Consider the following 23977-nt stretch of genomic DNA (forward strand, 5'->3'; position numbering starts at 1 on the left):
GCAATGGAGACTCTGAACATGGTCCATTCGGACTCAATGTCCCCAGTCTCCCTCGGAATGCTGTCAAAGCTCTGCCGGAGGTGTGCGTTGAAGATCTCGCGGACTGGGGCCTCTGCTAGACGTTCCCAGCACACCCTCACTACGCGTTTAGGTGCACCAGGTCTGTCCAGCGTCCTCCCCCGCCACCTGATCCAACTCACCACCAGGTGGTGATCAGTTGACAGCTCAGCCCCTCTCTTTACCCGAGTGTCCAGAACATATGGTCGCAGGTCTGCTGATACGATTACAAAATCGATCATCGACCTACGGCCTAGAGCGTCCTGGTGCCACGTGCACTTATGGACACTCTTATGTTCGAACAGGGTGTTCGTTATGGCCAAACTGTGGTTAGCACAGAAGTCCAATAACAGAGCACCGCTCGGGTTCAGATCAGGGAGGCCGTTCCTCCCAATCACGCCCCTCCAGGTCTCGCTGTCGTTACCCACGTGAGCATTGAAGTCTCCCAGCAGGACAACAGAGTCTCCAGGTGGAGCACCCTCCAGCACCCCCCCCAGGGACTCTAAGAAGGCTGGGTACTCTGAACTGCCACTCGGCGCATAAGCGCAGATGACAGTCAGGACCCGTTCCCCGACCCTAAGGCGCAGGGAACAAACCCTCTCGTCCACCGGGAAAAACCCCAACGTACCGGCAGCAAGCCGAGGGGATATTAGGATACCCACCCCAGCCCGCCGCCTCTCACCAGGGGCAACTCCAGACTGAGACAGAGTCCAGCCCCTCTCCAGGAGACTGGTTCCAGAGCCCAAGCCATGTGTAGAGGTGAGCCCGACTATATCTAGCCGGTACCTCTCAACCTCACGCACTAACTCAGGCTCCTTCCCCACCAGAGAGGTGACATTCCATGTCCCTATTGCCAGTCTTGGCAGCCGGGGGTCAGTCCGCCAGGGCCTCCGCTCCTGGCCGCCACCCGGCACACAATGCACCCGACCCCTATGGCGCCTCCTGCGGGTGGTGGGCCTGCGGGAGGATGGGCCCATGTCTCCTCTTCGGGCTGTGCCCGGCCGGACCCCATGGACTAAGGCCCGGCCACCAGACGCTCGCCCTCGGGCACCCTCCCCGGGCCTGGCTCCAGGGCGGGGCCCCGGTAACCCTATCCCGGGCAGGGTAAACTGTTCCCTCGGTGTCCTTTTCATAAGGGTCTTTACATATTATTCATTACTTTAAAAAAAAGAATGCATTAAACAAATTAGTCACTGGAGAAAGTAACTAATTTCACTGCTTTTTATTTTTGTATTACTTTGTCACATAACTATAGATGCATAGTCCTAATTACTATTTAACAGCATAAATATTGGGCTACAGTCCCACACACAACATTAATCCTAATCCTAATGAGGACACACACTCAGGATCTTTCTCCTAGTCTTAAGTGTGAACACAAAGATGACAGCAGACAGTGTTTCTATCTGTCGACTGTGCAGATAAAAGAATAATATTTGTAATACAAGTAACTACATAATTGTAACTGTTACCTTCCTCTGATACTTTTAGCAGAGCTATAATAAAATGTTATATGATCACAGTAACAAGCTGCTTTATGAGGGTGAATTTCACCAAAGAAAATTTGTAAAAAAAATAAAAATAAAAATTAAATAAAAATGACAGACAGAAAGTGTTTTTTTTATTGAGGTTTTTATTTTAGTTTAATTTAGCATTTGTAAATGTGAATATCAGCTGGTTTAACTGTGATATCACTGAGTCATGAGGAGAGCTTATTAGCGGACCATGTCGCAGAAAACTTGGCAAGGGGCCCATTTAAAACAGCCAGTTAGTTTGTGAAATAAGGTGTGAAATATATTACTAGTAATGATGCTTAATTTAGTGTAAATAATGAAGGGTTCTGTTCGTGCAGAAGTGTTTGTGCAACTACAGTTTAAGGAATATTGACTTTACTAATTGTTATACTCGCATCATTCGTCCACCCATCCATTTTCTTCACTGCTCATCCAGTTCAGGGTCACTGAGGCACTGGAAACTGTGTCAGCTGATGTTGAGCGAGATGCGTGGCATACCTTGGATAAGTCACCAGTCCCTTACAGGGCTAACACAGAGTGACAGACAACCATTCACGCTCACAGTCTAACAGCCAATTTAGAATCAATAAAGAATCTTGTATATATGTCTCCTACATGTACTGTGGGAGAACCCGCAAAATTCACAGACAATGCAAACAGCACGCAGTCATAATATAGTAATACAATGCCATCTAGTGGAGGACAGAGGACAGTTTTATTTTTATCTGTTTCTTGTAAACTCTATGTACTTGATATAAATGATAAAAACCTATGTAAGCGCACTATGCCTTAAGGCAGTAAAACATAGTTACTAATTGGAGGCCTGTGAGAATTCAAAAGGAAAAAAAAAGTTTTGAGTTTGTGGGTTTTGCTTTTGTATTTGTTTCCTGGTAAGTGTGAAACCACTCAAATAATCATCAGGTATAACTAGCCTATTAAGAAACAACATGTTTGTGTGGTGGGCTCATGGACAATCAGGGGAGAGGTCAGTGGAGTTATCGGAGGAAAAACTTCAAACTTCCATGGACCTTAAGTAGGGTCTTTCTTCAGTATTAGGGGGAGACATAATTGGCCCTAAAAGCCTGATTCAGCACAGAAGATTAATCATTTGGACCAGCCAACAGCATCTGAGTCTGGCTGCAAGAAAAGGAGAAGAAAGAAATTTACAATGACACAAAAGGACTGCACAACAACATAAAACAACAACAATAGATGATTATGACTAAGGCTTTCCTTTACAAGTTGAAGGGAAAGACTAGGAACATCAAACCTGTAAACCTATGGAAAAAAACGGATTTAAAAAAAGAGCGGTACAAGGGTCTGATATGGATCTTACTTTAAAGGGCTCTTACCTACATCGACAGCTATAGGCCTTTTCCACTAGCACCCAGTTGACTTGGCTAGGATTTTATAGTTTTCCATTGTGTGGTAGTACCTTGTACTTCTTCATTACCAACTCGGCTGATCAGAGTTAATCAAAAATGTGATCTCAAGAGACTGCATACCACCAATTATCTGGAAAGTGGTGTCACTCAATGAGCCATGAGAGCGACCAAACCCGAGTCAAGTCGAGTAGGTATGAGTAAAAAAAGAGCCGTAATTATCTCTTTTTCCCCAGTACCGGCACGTCAGATTAAAAAGGCTGAGATGTTGAGTCCTAAACTCTGGCCTTTTTCTTAACATTACACTGAACAAAATGACAATTTAGCAAATCCAATAGTTGCAAATTCGGATTGTCAAAAGTGCTTACAGTAGTTCAAAAACAATGAATTATGTGTACAGATTTGACAGTACAAACTCAATTTCAATCAACCAAAAACAGAGTAATAAAAAAAATCAAGATAGGAAACTTTGTTTTTCAGAACTTTATTCTTTAAATTAATTTATAAAATCTCATTTACCTTTTGCTTCATTTCATTTCTCTTTATATATTCACCAATTAACAATTTTTGGCTATTTTCCCATTCCACCCCATGTAAGCCCACATATTGATCACAAGGTCCATACCCCTTCAAATACATTGTGCGATGATCCTCAGTGCCAAGGTAGGTGGGGTGGGGTGTGGGTATGGGTATGGGCCTTGTACAGAGCATGCCAAGAGGAAGGTTAGGGAAATGGGTAGAGGCTGCCTAACTACACCAAGACTGCTAATATCAGTAAGATAACCACACAGAGGTAAAGGGGAGCATTCACTTCCACAATGACTTGAGTGTTTCAAGTGTGGGATAAACCAATCATGTTAAAATGGCTCAGTGTTCCATGACATTTGTTTTCCCAACATCAGTAAGCCCCACATTAGATATTGATCTGTCAGTTTCTCATTAAAACAGTGCCCACAAACTTAGCAGCAGCCCTGCAGACTGTTTAGCCCTTTGTAGTGACCTACACAAGTTATCAGTCCACTGTTTCAAGTGACACATCCGATGGTGTGTGAGTAGGTATCTATGTTGATGGGAGTGGGGGGGGGGGGGGGGGGGGGGGGGGGGGGTGTTCTCTCTAGGCTTCTTAAAAAGGCCAACATCTACAGACACGAAGCTAAACTTTAGCAAAATCACAGATTTATGTTACATTAACTGTACATCCAGGCAAGCCACATAATTTTGTTTTCTCCTCCGGTAAGATATTTGTTCTTCATTTGGCAATATGATCACTCAACATGGCTCAATACATCTGAAAGTTGTCTTTGTTGCTGGTATGATTTGAATTGAATAACTGAAATATAGCTATGATAAATATCTAGAAAGTCTTCTTTGATGGAAACAGAAAAATTGCACACCTCCCATAAGGGCACTCAAGACTTCTTCTTTTTTTTTTTGATACCCAAATTAGCACAAGAACATCTTTCAAAGAACCGCTAAAACTACATCTAATTGGTATCAAAAGATCCCTTCTTTAATATGATAAAGACACAAAAGACAATTTTCAGTTTTGAAGGGAAGGAATGAAAAGAATGAAATCAGATGTCACTTTCTGAAACCAATGTGTTAAGGTAATATCTCTACGCAAACAAAATATATACCAAACCTGTTTCCAAGCAAAACATCTACAATGTTTACAGATGTACAATGTGTTCATTGCTGCATATTTATGTTAATATACATGGTAGGTATGTTCTGTATTCAACACATACTCCATACTCTTAGGTGTAATTTTAATTCACCATCAGAGAAGTGAACTTCATTTTCCAGCCTGTTAACCACATGTTAATTTTAAACCTACAGGCTGGTTAAAGACAAAACAGGGTGAGAACAACAACATCAAAAGCTTAAATACACTAGGATAAGACAGCTGAATGAGTTTAAGGCATTTAGAGGTTACTCCTGACAGAACATAAAGGCTACAACAGCCTAAGCAGTCTGTCAAAATAACCCAGACTCAGACTTTTTTGTTTAATGCAATGTGATTTAAAATTAGCCCTTGGTGACGATCAACTGTGATATAAAATATTACAATTAAGATTACAATGAAAATTAAAGTCTAATTACTAAACACTAAATGTATGGTCCTCAGTTTCAAATGTAAGCAGAATATATCTACCCCTTAAAATATGCAGTTTAATTCATCACTTTAGTTTATTAGCATAACTACCTCCCATTCTGCCCCCATACATCAAACAGATGCAGATTTAGTGTTTAAAAATGTGTTGTCAAAACTAACTAGCAAGAAATAAATCAAAAACTCCAGCCTGCAGCCACTGTGCTGTGCAGAAAGCTCTGTGAAATATAGTGCAAAAAGCAATGTGGTAAATAGTTCATCAGCAAAACTGCAATAAGTGTTTAACTGCTATGTACTCATCATAATACTGAACCGCATTAAAGTTTGCATGTGTAACATTTTTGATGTCTTTGCTGGCCTCTACCACTTGACAGGCTCAGCTGATTGTAAAAGGGTGGTGCTTTCTAGTGTACTTAAACATAAATTAGAAATGAAAGATGCAATAAACAAACAATCTTTAGATCTTAGGGCTAGTTTAAAACCACAATGTCATACTGGGTGTATAAGCTGAAGCCATTTGAGGTAGACAGAAACCATGTTAGAGTATGTACTTTCATACTGCCTAAAACCTATCCTATCAATAGTCTGACAAACTGTTCAATTGAATCATAATCCCTAGATTTCTGGCCCAGTGTGAGACTCCTATGGTCCCACCCAAGACTAATAGGGAACCACTGATCTAGTGCAGGGGCACTACAACATCATGATCCATGAAGGCTTGAGAAGTGTAATGAAAAGGAGTGGGGGGCTTGGAACTGACACAACTACCAGAAAGAAATCAATGCCGCTTGTCTTCAATGTCTCAAGTCAACAGCAGCATTTAACCTCAGTCCTACAACCAGAAACAATTGAGGATTAATTTACAAGGCATAATCTTTTAAATAGAATCTATGGCAGGGGTGCTCAATACGTCGATCGCGATCGACCAGTCGATCGCAAAGGTAGTATTGGTAGATCGCATGGCATTAAAAAAAATAGATGCCAGCCTATCATCCATCCCGTCACTTGATTGATACAGGGAAGCCAGTCAGATGACAGCAGATTTTTTCTGACGCTTAGGTCGCTGCGCATGCGCAAACAGCGGCGCGAAGTGTAGTAAAACTGACAAGCTAGTCAGCGAGTTAACTCCAATTTTTAGCTCTCGGTTTTTTCTCTTAAACCTGGCCGTCAGCAGCTACTGTCCGGACTATGCATCCCTGGCTGATTCAATTCAGTGCAAGTCATCAGAGTAAACTCAGGTAATGACAAAAAAATTTACATAGTTAATTGTGTTGTGAAATATTGGATATTGCGGTTATGCATGTATATACATTGTAGATATAAAGAATCCTCAATATATTTATAAATAAGTATATGTTTTGGATTTTTGTAGTGGGTAGATCATTTTGACTTGGTCATTTTATAAGTAGCTCACATGCGGAAAAAGTGTGAGCACCCCTGATCTATGGCATTCGACCATTGTCTCAGTGTGTCCCCTTGAGATATCCCCACCCCATACCCACATATATAAGTTTATAGCCCAAAATTCCTAATGCCAGGCCTCATGCCCATTTAACAGTCTCACGTTGTTCTAGAGAATAGAGATTAAAAATATATACTATTGACTTATTGACTTCCAGTGTATGTTTTCTCTTTTTTCCTATATTTTTTTCAAGTTAAAAAGACCCCTTTATCACAATGCAAGCTCAGAGGTCTTTTCTACACTCACTCACGCATACATGTTCACTCATTCAGTCACACACACACATATATATACTGTACATTTATTTATATATTTATATATATATATATATATATATATATATATATATATATATATATATATTAGAAGATTTTTTTAGCTGAGAAATTAGGCAAAGTAGATTATGTTCATTTGGACGGAATTCATTCAAAATGAGAAGGAATTAAACTTTCTCCAGTTTCCCTTTTTGATGAGGACAAGATTTGAGGGATTTGGGAAGCGCTACAACATCACATGACTACTCAAGAGCAGGTAGCAAGGTAAAAGGAAGAAGAAATAGATAAAAAGGCCTGATCTTGTACAAGGCAGAGAGATGGGCAGACGATATGGCTCTCTGTGGCATGTGCATCCAATGGCCCTACAACAGTAAGAGAAAATGTACATAGTTTAAAAGAGGGTTAGGAAAAATAAAACTAAGACCAAAAAAATAAATAAAGCACTGGACCGAGATGAAGAACATGAATGATTTAAATGGAAAGAAAGCTAAAGCAATCGTGCAAGAATATGTTGCAAGTTAAAGGAGGGGAGTGGAAGGGAAAAAGAATATTCTGTCTGCCTGATTCATCGGTACACCAGGTGAGATATGGTGCCAGTTTTGAAGTTGAGCTGATGGTTGGGCACAAAGTTGTGCTGAGGATTCTTTCGCGTGCACATATCTTTTGCATACAAGCCCATGCACGAGTCACATGACACTTTCGAACAGTTCACACAGGTGTGTGATGCACCTGGCTTGTTGCAAAACCCGCATCGCGATCCCCCCATGCTTATTCGCTCACTGCTGCCTCCCTTTGGTGTTGTCAAGGCAACAGACTTGCTGGGAAACAGCTTAGTGGACATGAGGGGCTTCTCCACCATCTGAGGATGAGGGTGGGGATGAGAATGTGAGTGGGTCAGTGTGAGGGGGTGTGGATGGAGATGGGAGTGAGTATGAGTATTAGAGTAGACAGAGAGCTTTTCCTTGACAGGAATGTATCCATCAAGAGGTCGTGGAGATTTTAGATGGTAGTCCTGCAGGCCACAGCAAGGGGAGGGGTCCACATCATGACAGGCAGAACAGAGGATCATGTCACACCTCTGGCAGGAGGCCATTGTGGTGCAGCCCAGCCCGCAACCCTGGCACTTCACACTACCATGACCTTTGTGCAGCCACCCATCCCTTCCATCTCGAGGCTCTCTGGATAGAGGTCGAGACGGGGTCTGCCTTCCTCCTGTGCCAGCCCCACCCCTCTCTGTGTACAAGTCAATCTCATCTAAAGAGGATGGATGGTAGGATGTGTAGGGATCCGCTGGGGGAGGTGACTGAATTGGGAAGAAATCTGCAACAGGGCTATAGGAAGGTGGAGCAACCACAGAGGAAAGAGATATTGAGGTGCTGGGCCTGATGATCTCATCTTTCATATCCTCCTCTGCATCCACAAATAGAGGCTCCTTCCTCAGACTCAATGAAGCCTTCAAGACAGGCTTGCTAACCGCTGCATGCCAGTGACCAGCCCCATCTGTAACATCCACAGACTTAGATGGTCGGCTACCTCGCCTAAGGTGGTGGGCATGAGGCTTTTCTATATCCAATGGCCGCACGGACAGCCGAGCCATATCTGCCCCAAGGCTGTCACGTCTGCGGAGCGCTTCAGCACAGCCAGCTGCATCATCTCTGCAACCTCTGCGGAGCTCCAGGGCCTCCAGTTCTGACGCTGAACCACGGGCCAGAGCCACTACCTCTCCCAGAAGACGACACTCTGCCTGGGCCAGGAAGAGTTCAAATGCCAACTGCCGCAGATGATTTGCACCTCCTGGATGCTCCTGCAAATGGAACTGCGAATCATGGTCACAGGTGTAGCCAATGGTGCGCATTAAAGTTCGGAGTTCAGCATCAGAAATGGCAGACTGCAGATGGTACACATATGGGCCAGTGAAGGTCTTAAAGAGAGAAATGAGAATCAGCATAAGTGTCAGTTGTTTAAAACAGGCTGACATGAAGCCAAAAATAAAGACAAAAACATATAGAAATGCACATCTTTATATGAAAAAACAGATGATTAGCACAAATTACAACAACCTCAATGTAAAGCTGCAATGGCCACCTCTCTAATAACAAATACTTATTTTAGATATAGTTCTAGATAGAATTAGCTGATAGATTCAAGGGAAAAACAAACAAAGTGCTTTAGAAAACCACCAGAAGTGGGGACAACTATTTTTTTCCTTTTTGGGTGGCAGAAGGCTGTCTAACATGTACAGAAATTTCCCATAGACAATCAGTTAACTTGATATCTTGTGAGGGTGAACGCCATAAGATCATTCATAACGGTTTCGGCTCTGTGTGCAAGGACATTTCCCTCTCCTATTAGGTTAGAAATGTTTCACACCAAACAACTTCGTATTGAGTTGCAGTGCTTTCCCTCTAAGAAGACAAGTAGAGCTAAAGAATGCCAGCAACATAAATCCCCAAAGCAAAACAGAGGGGTCAAGAGTTACAGCTTTCCTTTTAATCTGTCACTTATTCACCGAGCAGAAGCAATCATAATAACAGGTCCTCTTTGCATGTGTGTTCACTAAAATTACAAATCTATACAAATTTTAAAAGTTTCAGAAAAATGTTCTTACTTTTAGATATTAATTTACTAAAAAACATGTCAAGCAGTTTATGAAACAGGGGATAACCACTCATGTACTTTCAGATATGCTGGTGGGATCAAACTTTTGTTTGTATACACACTTTATGATGTTAGGATTAGACAACAAGTAATTAAGGTACAACAACACAAATCTCTTAAGATTATGCAGATATCAGATATCTGCATAAAGCCTGAGAATGTGTACACAAACATAAAAGTTTCGCTTCCATAATAAAGGTCAGGAAAGATATTCATATATATTGCCTGCAAAAGACAGTCTGAAAGATATGCAAATTCACAAAAGTATTTCGGTGTACACACGCACTGCCCTGATTAATTGCCAAAGCTCAGTATCTCAAAGCTCAAGACTGGACAATAATGATTCATTCTGTTATAACAAGTGTATTAATAGTGAAATTTTGGCTATTAGAGTAAACTAATCTAAGCAAAGTATATTAAATATCCCATCAATAAAATAAAGTCACCTTTATACATCTGAATTCCTTCTTCCAAGGGAAGAGCAGGAGGTTGGTGCAGATGGTTTCCAGGGTATGGAAGGCTCTCTCCAGGCCCTTCAGGTTAACTCCTCTCTGGGAGCGGAGGGAGTTCTCCACTACCTCATAGAAACGCACCATGCGAAATCGCTGTGCCGGATCTGGCTGATAGGCTCCTAGCAGAGCTGTGGCTGTGGAAAGTAAGGCCTCACTGTCCTTGTGTCTGCTTCTTTCCCCTTCTTGCGTACTTCCAGTCCCCCTGTTATCCCCTCCTTCCTCCAGGCGCTTCTCCAGTGCTGTCACATACCTCCGGAACAGGTCCTCTTTTAACTTGGCATCCATTATTAGCAGCAGACTATTAGTCAGCTGTTATACTTTTCTGAGAGAGCCTCACACCTTTTAGCATGCCCAACCACAAAATGCCACATTCAGACACCATTTTTGGTTACCATTTTTTAAACCGTATACACTAATTGTTAATGTTGCGGAGAGATGGCAGAGGAGTCAGTCTTTGCATCCACTCAGTAGCACATCCTCTAAGCAAGAGGTGCAGTTTTCTAGTGCTTTCAGTTGGTGTAGCAAGGCTGTAGCCCATAAGGATGCCTTGGTATGAGCATCTCTGGTTTTGGCTCAAAACCTGACTTGTTTCCCAAAAAACAGGCTTCTGGCATGCAAGATAACGTCAGGGGGAGGTTTTCCTTGGCACACAGACTTGCATCTATTCCACTGCTTGGTTTCAGCATTGGTAGAGTTCAAGGTCACTCATCAAGACGACAGATTCATGATCTTGGGGTTGTTGTCAGCCATGTCCAAGCTGAAATGACACAAGCAATATCTGTTAAGATAAAAATATCATTTTCGGTTCTAGCCAAATGAAAATGCAATTTAACTGTGGTTAAGCATGTTTTGAAATATCTAGAGGTTCAGATAAGAGGGAAGATACACTAATCCAGGACCATCTCTGTAGAGATGTGAAGATGGATTCGTTTGGGTGGGTGGGTAGGTGGGTTTTTTGTCTGTCACATAGTAAAAGGGCTTTTTTTTTTGTTTGTTTGTTTTACAATGTACATAACCAAGAAAAAGGCCAGTGGAATTATAGCTTAAATAAGCAAGAGAGGAACTCATTACTGATGTATACATCCCTCTCACACGTTTGCGCCAGTGTAAGCGTTTCAGCTATTGGTACTACATGCGTGTAAACCAGAGTGGCGCTAACCCTAGCCCTAGCTTAGCTTCCAACTCAAAACTCATAAACAAACACATCGTGAAAATAGTACGAGGCTTGAACAACAGGAGAGCAAACATTTTGCTCTCAGATTCTTGCAAGCTGGCTGGCTGGCTATACCTGTTACCTGAAAATCTCTGCGAACATCCGCTCAACGAGCTAGCAACCAATGAGCCTTAGCCAGACTCATGCTTTACAACTGCGTATCTACTACAACAAATTTAGTCCACCGTGACCAATGGCAATATAAAGTAATACTCTTAGAGCGTATACATTAATTCTCCATGAATCTCAAACCCGATGCTGCCACTGCTATGGCCCCCCTACTGAATATAAGCTAAACAGTGAACGCCCATTTCAGCGTAGCTGGTTAGCTAACAATTGCTTTCGGCTAGCAGGGCGTTCCATCGCTACACAGACATTATTCGCCAGTTTAAAATAAAATATCAAGACACAGCGAGTTTTTAAGGTGACCTTCTTTTGGGACCAAGCGTTAATGCGCTCCCACTAGGGGATCAAGACGTTTTTTCAAACAGAAACACCACCATTCGCAAATCTTACCTTTAACAAGTGCTAATCATGGCTAGCTACGCCTCCTCAGCTGTTGGAAATTCCCAGTATAACAACACGCATGCGCTCAATCCTGACAGTTCATCAGCATCAGGAGCCCACGTGCTAGGGAAGACGGGATACAGACCCCCAACTACATCATCCACAGTCTTCATTCATTTTTGTTTTTGTTTTGCTTGGGGGAAAAAAATATAGGCTCGCGTGCGCGCAGAGACAGATTTCCCGGGTTCATAATGATTTGCCGAAGGTATGCATTTAGTGGTGTGGATTTCCTGCTTTTTCGTTGTATTAGTGCCTGAATAATTTTGATTTATTTGTATAACTATATATTGTAATATTTTCAATGTCTCTGGGGGGTTTCAAAATCTAGTGGGAGGGGTGTGTCACAAATTTAGTAAATATGTCGTACAATTATGTGTTACGATGTTTACTTTCGCCGGTAACCCCGCCCCCTCGCGCTTAAAAAAGAACAAGAACCCGATGACGTCGTCACGGGGACGGTTGGTGCTGGTGGTTGAACCGACTCAGTGAAGAAAAGAAATGGCGATGCTCGGAGGCTTTAGCGCAGCACCTCACAAGAAGAACGCCTCGGACGGGAGCAACGACGTGTCCGAATTCGTCTGTCCAGTTTGCCTCGAAATATTCGACAGTCCCGTGACAACACAGTGTGGACATACGTGAGTATTTTTGCCGTTTATTTTCGGTCGCCCTCCCCCTAACCCGCGTCTGCCACCAACGATACAGTGAAAAGAGGCAAAAACAATGGAGGAAAGGGCTTCACTTTAAATGTGTCGTCACACCAGAGTTGCAAAATATCGGCCTCGCGAGTGTCTTCTCGTGCTACGACCCCGTTTTTTCTGTTTTTCTCTCTCGAATATGTGACAAAAACAGTTCCAGCTTGCTAAATCAGTTTCAGTTTTGTTTACATCAAAAAGGAGGCCTCACTTGGGAGTTGTAGTTTGGATGTGTATTGCTCTAACTCTTGAAACCACTTTAAAGAACTACAAGTCCCTGGCTATTCTCGAGGTGGGGGACTTTCCATATGAGTTACAGGAAGGTCCAGTCACTAGCATAATAAAGGTTTGTTTTAGTGACAGTATTTGTTTTTTCTCATGGCAGGCCATGCGTTAATGCAAACAGAGTTGTTGCATGTTTTTGTTTTGGTTTGTTTGTTTTTATATATATATATATATATATATATATATATATATATATATATATATATATATATATATATATATATTATTTTTTTATTTTTTTTTTTTTTTTTTAAAGCCTAAGGTAACCAGAGCTCAAATTAAAACTGACAATTTAGTTGATTTCTCTTGTGTAGCAATCACATTCTTTCACCCATCTCTTGACAGGTTTTGCCACAGTTGTTTGCAGGAATGTCTGCGTCCACAGAAGCCCGTTTGTGCTGTATGTCGAGGTGCTCCGGGCCACTGGACTAAAGCTGCTCAACTCGAGGCACTTATTCAATCTTCTGTGGCAGCTTGTAAGGGTTGTGGCACACAGGTAAGTTTCACTACAGACCAAAAGCTAAAATATCACTGAACTGACTCCCATTTATGAAGCAATCACAGAGGGTGAAGATCCAATAACTGCACATGCATAATCTTAATGTTTTGCTGTGTCTAAATTTCTGTCTTTATATTTAGATAATAGCAACAATTTTATGATGATGGTCATATACTGGAAGTTACTGATATGTGTCACTCCTCCCCCAATTAGGTTGGGCTTTCTAAGATGAGAAGCCACACAGCTGCCTGTTCAAAATACCAGGAGTACATTGAGGAGGGAGTCAGGACAACTGCCCAGAGTCAGCCTGCCATCGTCAGGTGGGGAAAGAAGCAGAACAATTATTTGCTATTCCCTACATAATAAAGCAAAATGGTTTACACTGTAGAGTCAGACTTTGCATGCAATTACTGCTGCTTGTTGGGTTGTATAAATTAAAGGTCACCTTTGGACCAACACTAATCCAAAGTGAAAAAGGAAAAGAGTGTAGCCCTGTCAGTCGTTTCAGTGAGAGGGCTTCATTAATGCAGCAGAAAGTACTGTACATAGGAAATAGAGTTCTGTTGGCCCAATCAAATATATTCAATGATATGATTTATGGTAGATTTCACTGTAACTTAAGTGCCAAATGTAAACAGTTGACCTGTTCATTGTGACAAATGATGGAATATCTTCTCGTGATATAAAATTCCCTATGTTTATAGTATTATAAACTCTTGGCAGTACATTGTTGTTTGATAAGACTCCAAAGTCGTGACTCTATTACTGCCTTGTTTCACTGGCATGCCTAACATGTCAGTCAAATAAGAAAAGCTCTCTTGCGGTTTTACTTTATGTAGTGTATACATTTTGCACTTAAGGTAAAAAAATAAAATAAATAGAAGTTTTAGCACAAACGGGATTTCAAATTGAACCCAATCTTGATTGCAAGAAAAATAGTATTATAAAGTATGATCAAGCATATGCTAAGCATTCTGTATTTTACCTGTCGTAATTTCTGATTGTAATTTTTCCAGAGTGTATAGAAAACAGTACAACATTCATCTTTAGAAAACATAAAACACTATTATTGTCAAGTTGTATGAAGTGGATGTGGTTTTTATCATATATGGATGTTAAGTATTTATGACAACTGTGCTTCCTGGAGAAAGTTCCGAGAAGATGGTTTGAGAAGCCGTCGCTTGTAATGAGGTTATGACTAATCAGGAAGTAGCCTTTTGGGGGGGGGGGGGGGCGCAACCCAAACAGCAGCCTTTAAAACTAAGAATCCACACATTGTGGCATGTTGTTCCAACACTGTTTAAAGTAAGAAACCGATCCCAGTATTTATTTATTTTGTTATTTAACCCTCCAGACCTTTGTGCCATGAAACAGATTCCTATTATTAAAAAGGAATAACTGTCACTTTTAAGTCTTTCTCAAGCTCTTTCAGCTGGTGCAAAGTTGATGTGACAAGAGATAAAGATTGGCCACTAACTGTGGTAAATGTCCACTTATTTCTTCATAAGCTGATGCCTGTTACATTTCAAGTGTAATCATGTAGTTGAGGACCAAACCTTGTGACATTTTATTATTTCTGTTTCATTGCCACAGTTCAGTGCCAAATCGCTACACCTTCACCTGCCCCTACTGCAACTGCCAGAACCTCGACCAGGATGGCCTGGTTGAACATTGCACAACTCAACATGCTCGAGATGCACGCCAAGTGGTAAAAAAACAAAACAAAACCTATTCTGTCATAATTCTGAGTTTCCACACACTTACTGGCTTCAGCTGGGTTAATAATGTGTTTCAAAGATCGTTTTATTACCTTCATGTTTTCTTTAGGTGTGCCCCATCTGTGCCTCGATGCCTTGGGGGGATCCTAACTACAGGAGTGCTGACTTTTTCCAGCACCTGAAGATCAGACACACTTTCTCCTATGATACATTTGTTGTAAGTAAAGCACTCTGTTTATTTGTTGTTGGGTTTTTTTTATGTTAATAAGAATTTAAGTGATTTTTTTTTTTCTTTTCTTCCCCTTCTCATGCTTATGACCTCCCAGGATTATTCCACAGATGAGCACACAATGATTCAGGAGGCTTTACAGCGCTCCCTTATGGACCACTGAAGTGTGAAAACAATCCACCGGTGGAGGGAATCCAGTGAAATGAAGGGATGATGGTCTTGAAAAGACAAAAACACACAGTGTCATCATTCATCTAGAATGGGGATGGTGGTACTGACTTATGGGTAATTATTTTTCATAGGGAACTGGTATCGTAACTATGAATATATAGGTTTATTATTCTGAAAATAAATCGCGCAATATGGTTAAAAAAACAAAAACATAGTGTACTGTTTGATTTAGGAGTAATACTGTGTTTCTGGTGTGATAATCACTTATCTTGCCCTCCCCCCAGCTGAGTCTGTAGACTGGATAGTTTGTTAGGTATCTGCTAAACTATGTTTAAGCTGTTTGTTTATCAATGACAAAGTGTCATCTAGCAACAAAACATCCAAACTTGCGATTTAAAAATTCTGCAGTCAATACTTGATCTTATGAGAGGGTCTAACCACTAGGTGGCTACCTATTGCCAGCAGACAACAAACTTCACTCCATGAAGTCTTCAAGTAACAGAAAAATATATTATACTAATTCTACTCGCATGTTAATGCAAAAGGGTAAAGGGACTTTTATTTCTTTTTCTTTTTTTGACCACAGTTCTTCAGCAGATGGGGGGGGGGGGGAACTGTCTTTTCAGTGCTGTCTTTGAAGCGCGTGTGTTTGTGTATTAGAGTGTGGCTGGGTGTGTTCATTCTGTTTTGACAGATCTACTGGTAAGAATAAACAATGAGGGTCAAACACAGCTAGAGATGGCATTTTTGCTTTTTTGTGATGTTTCTCCCTTATGTCTTTGTGCCTGCTGGTAGATCTTGTTTTCAACCTTCCAGAACTCATAGGGCTAACACAGTAGTTCATTCAGTGAATCTACAGATGCAAGTATTTAAAAAAAAAAAAAAAAAAAATCTGTGTGTTTGGGTTCATTTGGTCACTTTCATGTGAGAGTTTATTTGCATGTGTCTAAACCACAAGAGGGCAGTAGAGTTCTACATTTCTGTGACAACATCACAACAGCTGGTTCTTGCAGGACATAATTGAAGACAGATTTCATTCTATAAGTGTGCTTTACCCAGTGCTTTGTTCTCCACTTATTACTTTTGTTTTAATACAAAAAATCACCGGTATTTCAATATTTAGGCTTTTGGTGGGGTTATTTGTCATTGTTAAAACAAAATAACCACATTTTCGGTTTGTGCAGTTGATGAAGTGACATAACAAAAGACTTTAAATGTAACTTATTGATGTGTGTTTCTCATGCCCAGTGTCTTAGATGGTCTATACTAAAAACACTCCAGTTTCTTGTGGCTATCACTTTCTCCTTTACTTCAACAGCTTTGAAACATAAAGATCCATGGTCATTTATATGTATGCTTCCAAAAAGACGGCATGTGCAGTTAGGAAAACGAACAAAAAATCAGTACAACTTTGCTTGATCTTCTTTTTACTGGATGTCTTTGGGGGGAGTTTTTGTTTTTTGTTTTTTGGGGTGGGGGGTCTTTCTTTGCAATTGTGTTCTTTTTACATTAATGATTCTTTCAACTTAGTTGTAAGATTACCCACGTAGAACAGGCTCGTTTGTCTTCTGCCAACAGGTAAATAACAAAAATCTTAACACAGCAGATTAAGTAGCTCTAGAGCAGAACCTCAATGCCTTCTCACCTAGTCTTTGGTTCCACTTTGAACTAGATATTTTCTTTTTTCTTTCTTTCTGTCTTGTGCAATGTGTAATAATTTTGTATGTTTTTTTTCTAATGTTTAATGAACTTTTTGTTTTTTTTGTTTGTTTGTTTGTTTTTTCTCTTTCTCAATATATCTCTCATTCTCTTCTGTCAGCCCTACTGTCAGCAGATGCTAAATCCTGATGAATTAAAGCTCTTTAATTATTTAAACCCTGGCCCCAGAAATCAGGTGCAGTGATTTATACCTGTGTGTATGAGACATGCGGGGGAAGAAACAACACTCGGTGCTGATGGATGACCACTGTGTGTGTGTTTGTGTGTGAGCGGGAGGATTTAAACAGAAAGCACTGTTCACAGCACTGCGAAAACCGGACGTGCCCAGTTGTCATAATCTGGCTATGAGCAAAAGCTGTGGATGAAGGAAGGCAAGCTTTCTGCAAGCCTTTCTTTGTACATTTGAAGTCAAGCCAGGGTCGTGTTATAACGACAAAGATCTCGCAGCGTGGTTTTACATGTATGTGTAACTTCATGATGAAACTCGGGGCTCTTCAGTGTACATTGTCCTCGGAGAGAGAAAACCCTCTCATCTCTCCTCCCTTTTTTTTTTTTTTTTTTTTTTTTTTTTTTTTTCTTTCATCTGTAATTACTGTAGCTAAATGATATTACGGCTTTACACCTAGCTCTACTGAGAATCTCATCCACCAAACTTCTTGATGTCACCCCCCGTTCTTGTCCTTTCTTCTCGTTACGTTTCCCCCAATCAGGTTTTTGCTCCTGGCAGATAGAGGAGTGATGTTAGCTGTGAGAGAACTAACGAGATACTCGAGTGCTTCTGGGCAGGAAGGAAGTCGAGCTGAAAAACATGGCAGGGAGAAGTCTTTCTTGTCTGTTTGGTGGCGCAGCTTAAAAGGGAGAGGGGGGCCAAGGTGGGGAATAGGAAAAAGGGAAGAGAAGTGAACACATTGAATAAAAATTTCATAAAGTTCAGTGTGTGGTTTCTTTGATGCGAGCAGTGGATGGTGCGTACAGTCTGCAGGCTCTGTAGAGGCAGCAATTAATGGTACATGTGCCCAAAGGCAAACTGTGAGAGGTGTGGGGACGGTGGCTCGTTTTGTGTGTCGTACCATCACTATACCCGAGACATCTCTTTGCTGTCTTTTGTTTTCATTCACTGTATTGTAAACCTTCTCTTTCACCTGAACACTGATTAAAAAGAATCGCTCCTGAACTTGTATGAAGTCCATATTGTTCATGCCTGGTAGCTGTCTAAATTGTTTTCCCCACACCAGTGACACTTGAACACGGCAAATTCAGCCATCAGTTTTGTGACATCAGTGAAATTGCACTCTTTGCAGACTTTCACGTCATCGTGAAACTGATCTGTAGAAAAAGGGGCGAAGCAAGACTTCATCTGTTTGCTTTTTAGCACGATTTAATGTTTTAACAGACTCAGAACGATGGGTTTCATCCAACCCTAAAACTGTGTGTTTTGCCCAAAAACTTTTGTTCAGAGAAAAAGAAGTGGTAGGTAAGGTTCATCACCTTGTTCTTTTGGTGGAAGATATAGCGTATAGAGTGACTACATATGTAGCGGTCACCTTTAAAAAATAGTTTTCTAACATTACATGTAATGTATTTCTGGGTGACAACAGACAGGAACTCCTGGAAAGTTCTATCTTGGTCTGTTTCCCTCTCGGTTTTGCTGAGGCAGGTATCTCTGATGAGGTGCGGGGCATGTGAGGAGAGCACTGGGAGTTTGTTCACCGAAATATTCCTCAAAGTCAGGAGAAACAGGAAGAGTGGGAATCCTGCCACCCGGGTGCTGCAGCTCAGCAGGTCGGTCCTCTCAAATGTTTGAACAGAAAGTGCCAGTGGGCTTCCCCGACATCAATACTGGTTCTACACCAACTCATCTTCCGCTTTTAAACTCTTAACAACCGACCCCCTACCCCAACCAGACACGCGCGCACACACACTTCTTGTCTTGCTAGCCTAAGAGCATCGAGTCTTAACTTTGATTTAATAACGCCTGCAACCAACTTGGCCCTGTATCAGCTTAAGTGAAACTTGCATATCTTGTCTGTGCGCATGTTCTATTTTTGCACCCTGACTTTTGCCAGTGTTATGACAGAGGTACTTAGAATTGTAAGAACAACATAGTTTATCTTTATTATTGTCTCTTAAAGACTGGGAAATGTATGGGAAATGTAATTCAATATACCACAAGGAAAGAACAGTTTTTGCATGTATTTTGTTTATTCAAGCAAAAGTTTTGTAATTTTTTCTAAAGCTACTGTATGTCCTTCCCCAAATGTGGCTGCAAAAGCATCGTGGAAAAAAGCCCTTACATTAGTTTTAGGAGACCCTGTAAAAGCTTGGAAAGTTCTGAAAAATCACTGTTTCTGCAGAAATATTCTCCTGGAAGTGAAAATGAATATGAAGCATGTTGATATAACTATCAGGAGAATTGCTAATCATTGCTTCCTCATTTATTTATTTATTTGAAATTCACACAGCCGCTGTACTAATATTTGAAAGTTAAGTCCTCTACGGTGTTTTTAAAAAATAAAATAAAAAAGCGGCAGGGTGGGCGAAATCCCTGGTGTGTATGTGCGCATTGATGTCACAGTGGAGTATCAGGCCAAGTGAGGCGATCTGATCTAAATCTTACCCCCCCTCACTTTACCATTTTAGACCAACTAAGATGAGTGGAAGAGAGTGAGGCCCAAGGCTATTATTCTCCCATTAATTTTTCCATTTGAAATCAAACCTCAGCGGGCATGCAAGAGGGAATCGGGGGGGGGGAGGACTACAGTGGGGATAACCTTATCAGGATTGGGGGAGTGTGTGAGGGGGACAAATGTTAGTTGTAGCAGTATTAATGTCCAATAGGGGAGGCAATTTCACTTTCAAAGCAATGCTTGTTATTAAAGTGTCTGCCCACTTCTTCTTCCATGGTCCAGAATGGCCCGTGGGAAAACTGCATGACATTAAAACATTGTTTTTTAGCTCTATGGTTATGAAAACCCACAGAAACATAACTTTGATTATTTTGATTGGGTGTTTTTTGTTGTTGTTGTTGTTGTTTGTTTTAAATCAGATAGTTTAATCTGTCCATCTAACTGTCACTGCTACAAAAAGAGACACATCTGTACAGTCCAGTAAATCCTCTCAATTCAATTAGGATTTCTCAGTTCTCTTCCATTTTATTTTACATCATTAATTTCATACAGCACATTTTGTATCTTTACAATGCCTCATCACATGCCTACATCCTGGGGAGACCTGGTAACCTCCAGTCCTCCATCCTACCTACCCACACAAGCGCATACACACCACCTCGACCTCACACTTCCTCTTCAAGCCTCTTTCAGTTCCACTCACTTACCCCCCCCCCCCCCCCCCCCCCCTTTCTTTATAAAAGCGCCAGTGCTTGCTAATCTGTCAATCAGATGTTGTCCTGTTGTGGCGATGATGGGGGTCCGTGACGGTGTTCCACACACCTCCTGCAGCTCGCAGCTCGGCGAGTAGCTCGATGATTAACCAGGCAGGTACTGAGTCAAACTGCTGACAGCATAAACACACTGACAGCTGATTTGAAAGACAATGCTCCCACTCCCTCCACTTAACTTGTCATGGCAGTCAAAGCACCTTCTCACTAAACTTGTGGCATATTAGGCAAAGATGGAGGGAAACACTGATTTATAGCATCACACTCATAAATGGTCACACATAAAACAAAAAAAGAAATACTTATAAGCATTTCCAAATATTCATAAGTGCTTATGTTTGCACAAAAAATCTGATCAATTATTGAAATTATAAAGAACAACTAGTGAATAGTTGATAACTGTAAAAAGAAAAATGCAGCTACCAGGGAAAGATTTTCACATTTCCTATTTTAACTGTATCTTCAAAAGTGAAGGCCAGAAACAGCAGCACAGCATTTCCTTGTCTCTCCTGGATTAATAGTCCAACACTTCCCAATTATTAACCATGTCTGTTTTGTACCATTCATATTCAAAGCTATTTGCCTCCCTACACTTCCTGTGCTTTGTATTCTGAGTCTTTACAGGAGGGAATGGACGATCCAGGCAGATCTGTCACTCAAACCGCAGCCCCCGACCACCAGTCGCTGCCCAACAAACTGTCGTCCATATACCTCCATCAGCTCCGGTACCTCCTCGGCTCAATGAGTAACTAACCTGCAGGTAGTGAATCAAACTGCTGACAAGCACATGAAGGGGACCAGAGGGGTGGGGAGAAGGAGACTGTGTAGGTGGATTGATAGAAAGATGAAAAGGGAGGGGAGGATAGAGATGACAATGGCATTATTTCATAGCCCACCTTGGTGACGTAACCTTTAAGTTTGCATAAAAAGATGAGTCCCTTTCCTGTTGGTCCAGCCACACTTTTTCCCGTTTTCGCCTCATTTCCCCCCTCTCGCTTCTCTAAGTGGCAAGCTTTGATGGGCTGTCCCTGTCTCTCATCTTGTCTTCTTAGACAGATGAGTGCTGTCAGTGCTGTCATCACTGCCCAGCTAAACATTAATGACTCTCTTGCCTGACAAGTGTTGGCGGGGCAGAGAAGAGGTGAAAGGGGGACGCCTCTGGACAAAACAAGGAATGAAAAGGAGAAGTGATGGCTTTATCTGCTTGACAGATTCTCTTTTGTCTCTCTGAACTTGTGTATATGTATGTGTGCCATCAGCAGATTCTTGGCTTGACATGACGGTTTTATTGCCCTGTTTTTCTTCCCCTCTGAGGAGATGAACCTCTTTGTATTCCCATTGCCCCTCATCCTTCCTACTGGCATTGCTGACATTCCTTTCAAGCATCTGTGTGTATGTGTGAGTGTATGTGTACATATATATATCTACACACGCAGGCTTGTGGTGTCTGTGCCAGTCGTAGTTTGGAGGGCCGTGTTTGTTTCCTTCATATCCTCGTGTGCTTTCTTGAAGAGAGCATCCTGAACTTTGATGTTGGCACCAGTGATAGTGATGACGGCAGGTCACAGTGAAAACTCAGAGGGACAGTAAGAGGAGAAAAGAATGGCCAGAGCAGACGAGGTGGAAGTTAAATGGAGGGAAGGTCTCTACCAGTAAAATGATCTGTGCAGTTTGGATGTTGGGACAACTTCATGCCACGTCATGCTTTCTCCAAAGAGATATAGTATGGATATATTTTACTTCTGTCCTTCCGCTCAGTTCTTCCTTCCTTCTGTGGTCACTATTTCCACTCTTACTTCTCTCTGTGTCTCACACTCTTCGTGTTGTCACTCAGGCCTATCACCTCTTTTTCCTGCTTTCTTTTGAATTATTAACTCTCTAGCTCACCGGGGTGAATGGGTACTGCTGACTAGACACAGCACAGAACCGGCTTCTCAAGCACCCACATTACATTGCTGGTGCCCTCACCCCTATGCACATTCACACACAACAAAATGCATGCATACACAACTAGCTGTTTATTAATATGACTAGCTGATAGTTGAAAAGAGAGATAAACACACGTGTATGTGTTTCTTCCCTGCATTCCTTTACTGTAGAGCTGTAGGCCTCCTGTGGAGCAGCCGCCCACTCGCCCTCCTTACTTCTCCCCAGGCAGCCTCTATCTCTTCTGGGTTCCCGGAGCAATGATTAACCCGGTTCTGATCAATGCTTCTGCTGACTCTGATACATCACTGGTGCCTTGCAGCTGCCATGTAAAGGAAGCGTCAAGTCTGTGCTGCTCATGACAGAGTATATCCACTCCATCACTTAGATCAGGACATGCAATCAGACACACAAATGCACACACACACTGCACTTTTTAGTCGTTCTGGTTATGTTTCACGTATGCAGTATATTTTATCTTGGTGTTTGGTTTAAGGGACTAGTGTGGGTTATTTGAGATGACACAAATGAAACCACGTTTAAAACTAGAGGAACTTTGGCCAGTGTTTATAGCTGAAAGGTAAAATCTGTTCATTATTTCAGGCCTTTAAATGGGAGTGAGTTTCTCTGCTAAACTTGGGCGTCGGGATGTTATTTTACTAAAATACTTTTTTGTGTGTGTGTAAGCATTTTATGAGGACGAACATAAAGAGCGCTTAACAAAGTGAGATAAACATAGAAACAGAGAAGAGAATAAAAAGAAGAACGAAGAGAGGGACCGTCGCTCATCACCCAGCGGTCCTTTACCTCGACAGCAGGGGGAAGACCTGATTTCCTGAAGATGACAGGAAACACAATAGCAGAGTGTTCTGTCAGCACATCCTTCTCAGAGAGCCAGGTTAATGATTCTGCAGCCACAGCTGAGCTGGAGAGAGGGATGAACGGTGGGAGGAACGGGGAAGAGAAAGAGGTGGAGGGAGCTGGCACTCAGCTACACTTAGGCCCTCATTACAGCTGTATTAGGAATGATAGTGTGTTTTTGTCATTTTAATTACCTTTAATCTGATGTCTTCATACTCGGGCCGTTCATTAATGAGGCAGAACAAAAACTACATGTCACACGTGTTTAGCTTGTATCCGTGCTATCAGTCACACAGTTAACATGGGAAAAATGTTCAGTGACTTCATGAAGAGTGCTGCTGCTCAGCAGAAAGTTGAAATCATTGGTGAAAAACAATTATGGCACTTTTCCCCTTTATTCTCTATTGCATTTTATATATACATATATATACTCTGTATTAGATCAATTAGCATTAGACTCTGTGTTAAAAACTAAAATGATTTTTGGAAATCACTTCTCTTAAATACAGTGTTTTATTATTTAACATAATAAAAAATAAACTTAATGGAAAAGTTGCTCTACAACAGGGTTGACAAACATAAGGTCTGGGGACCAGAACTGACCCGAAAAAGATTTAAATCAAGCCCACTGGACAGCTGGAATATGGCTTTTTTTTTTTTTTTTAAACTTTTTTTTTGCTGTATTTTCATACGTTTTACAGCTTTTAATCCTGATTAAAAACTCCCC

The 23977-nt window shown here is 41.5% G+C and overlaps 2 protein-coding genes across 2 annotated transcripts; one reads left to right on the forward strand and one right to left on the reverse strand.

The window, feature by feature from the left end:
- Positions 1-6913: 6913 nt before the first annotated feature.
- On the reverse strand, positions 6914-11756 carry spata2 (spermatogenesis associated 2). Its single transcript, XM_085344714.1, has 3 exons — positions 11703-11756; positions 9908-10730; positions 6914-8724 (listed from the first exon to the last, which is right to left on the reverse strand). Exons 2-3 carry the CDS (start codon positions 10256-10258, stop codon positions 7369-7371), a joined length of 1707 nt encoding a protein of 568 aa, XP_085200840.1. The 5' UTR covers positions 10259-10730; positions 11703-11756; the 3' UTR covers positions 6914-7368.
- Positions 11757-12191: 435 nt separating this feature from the next.
- rnf114 (ring finger protein 114) lies at positions 12192-16789 on the forward strand. The gene is made up of 6 exons (XM_085344494.1): positions 12192-12388; positions 13076-13226; positions 13443-13549; positions 14823-14937; positions 15057-15164; positions 15274-16789. Exons 1-6 carry the CDS (start codon positions 12252-12254, stop codon positions 15337-15339), a joined length of 684 nt encoding a protein of 227 aa, XP_085200620.1. The 5' UTR covers positions 12192-12251; the 3' UTR covers positions 15340-16789.
- The last annotated feature ends 7188 nt before the right edge of the window (positions 16790-23977 follow it).

This window comes from Diplotaxodon limnothrissa, linkage group LG20 (genome assembly GCF_057381915.1).
Source record: "Diplotaxodon limnothrissa isolate DT_005_m linkage group LG20, D_limnothrissa_male_GT1.1, whole genome shotgun sequence".
NCBI classification, from domain to species: Eukaryota; Metazoa; Chordata; class Actinopteri; order Cichliformes; family Cichlidae; genus Diplotaxodon; species Diplotaxodon limnothrissa.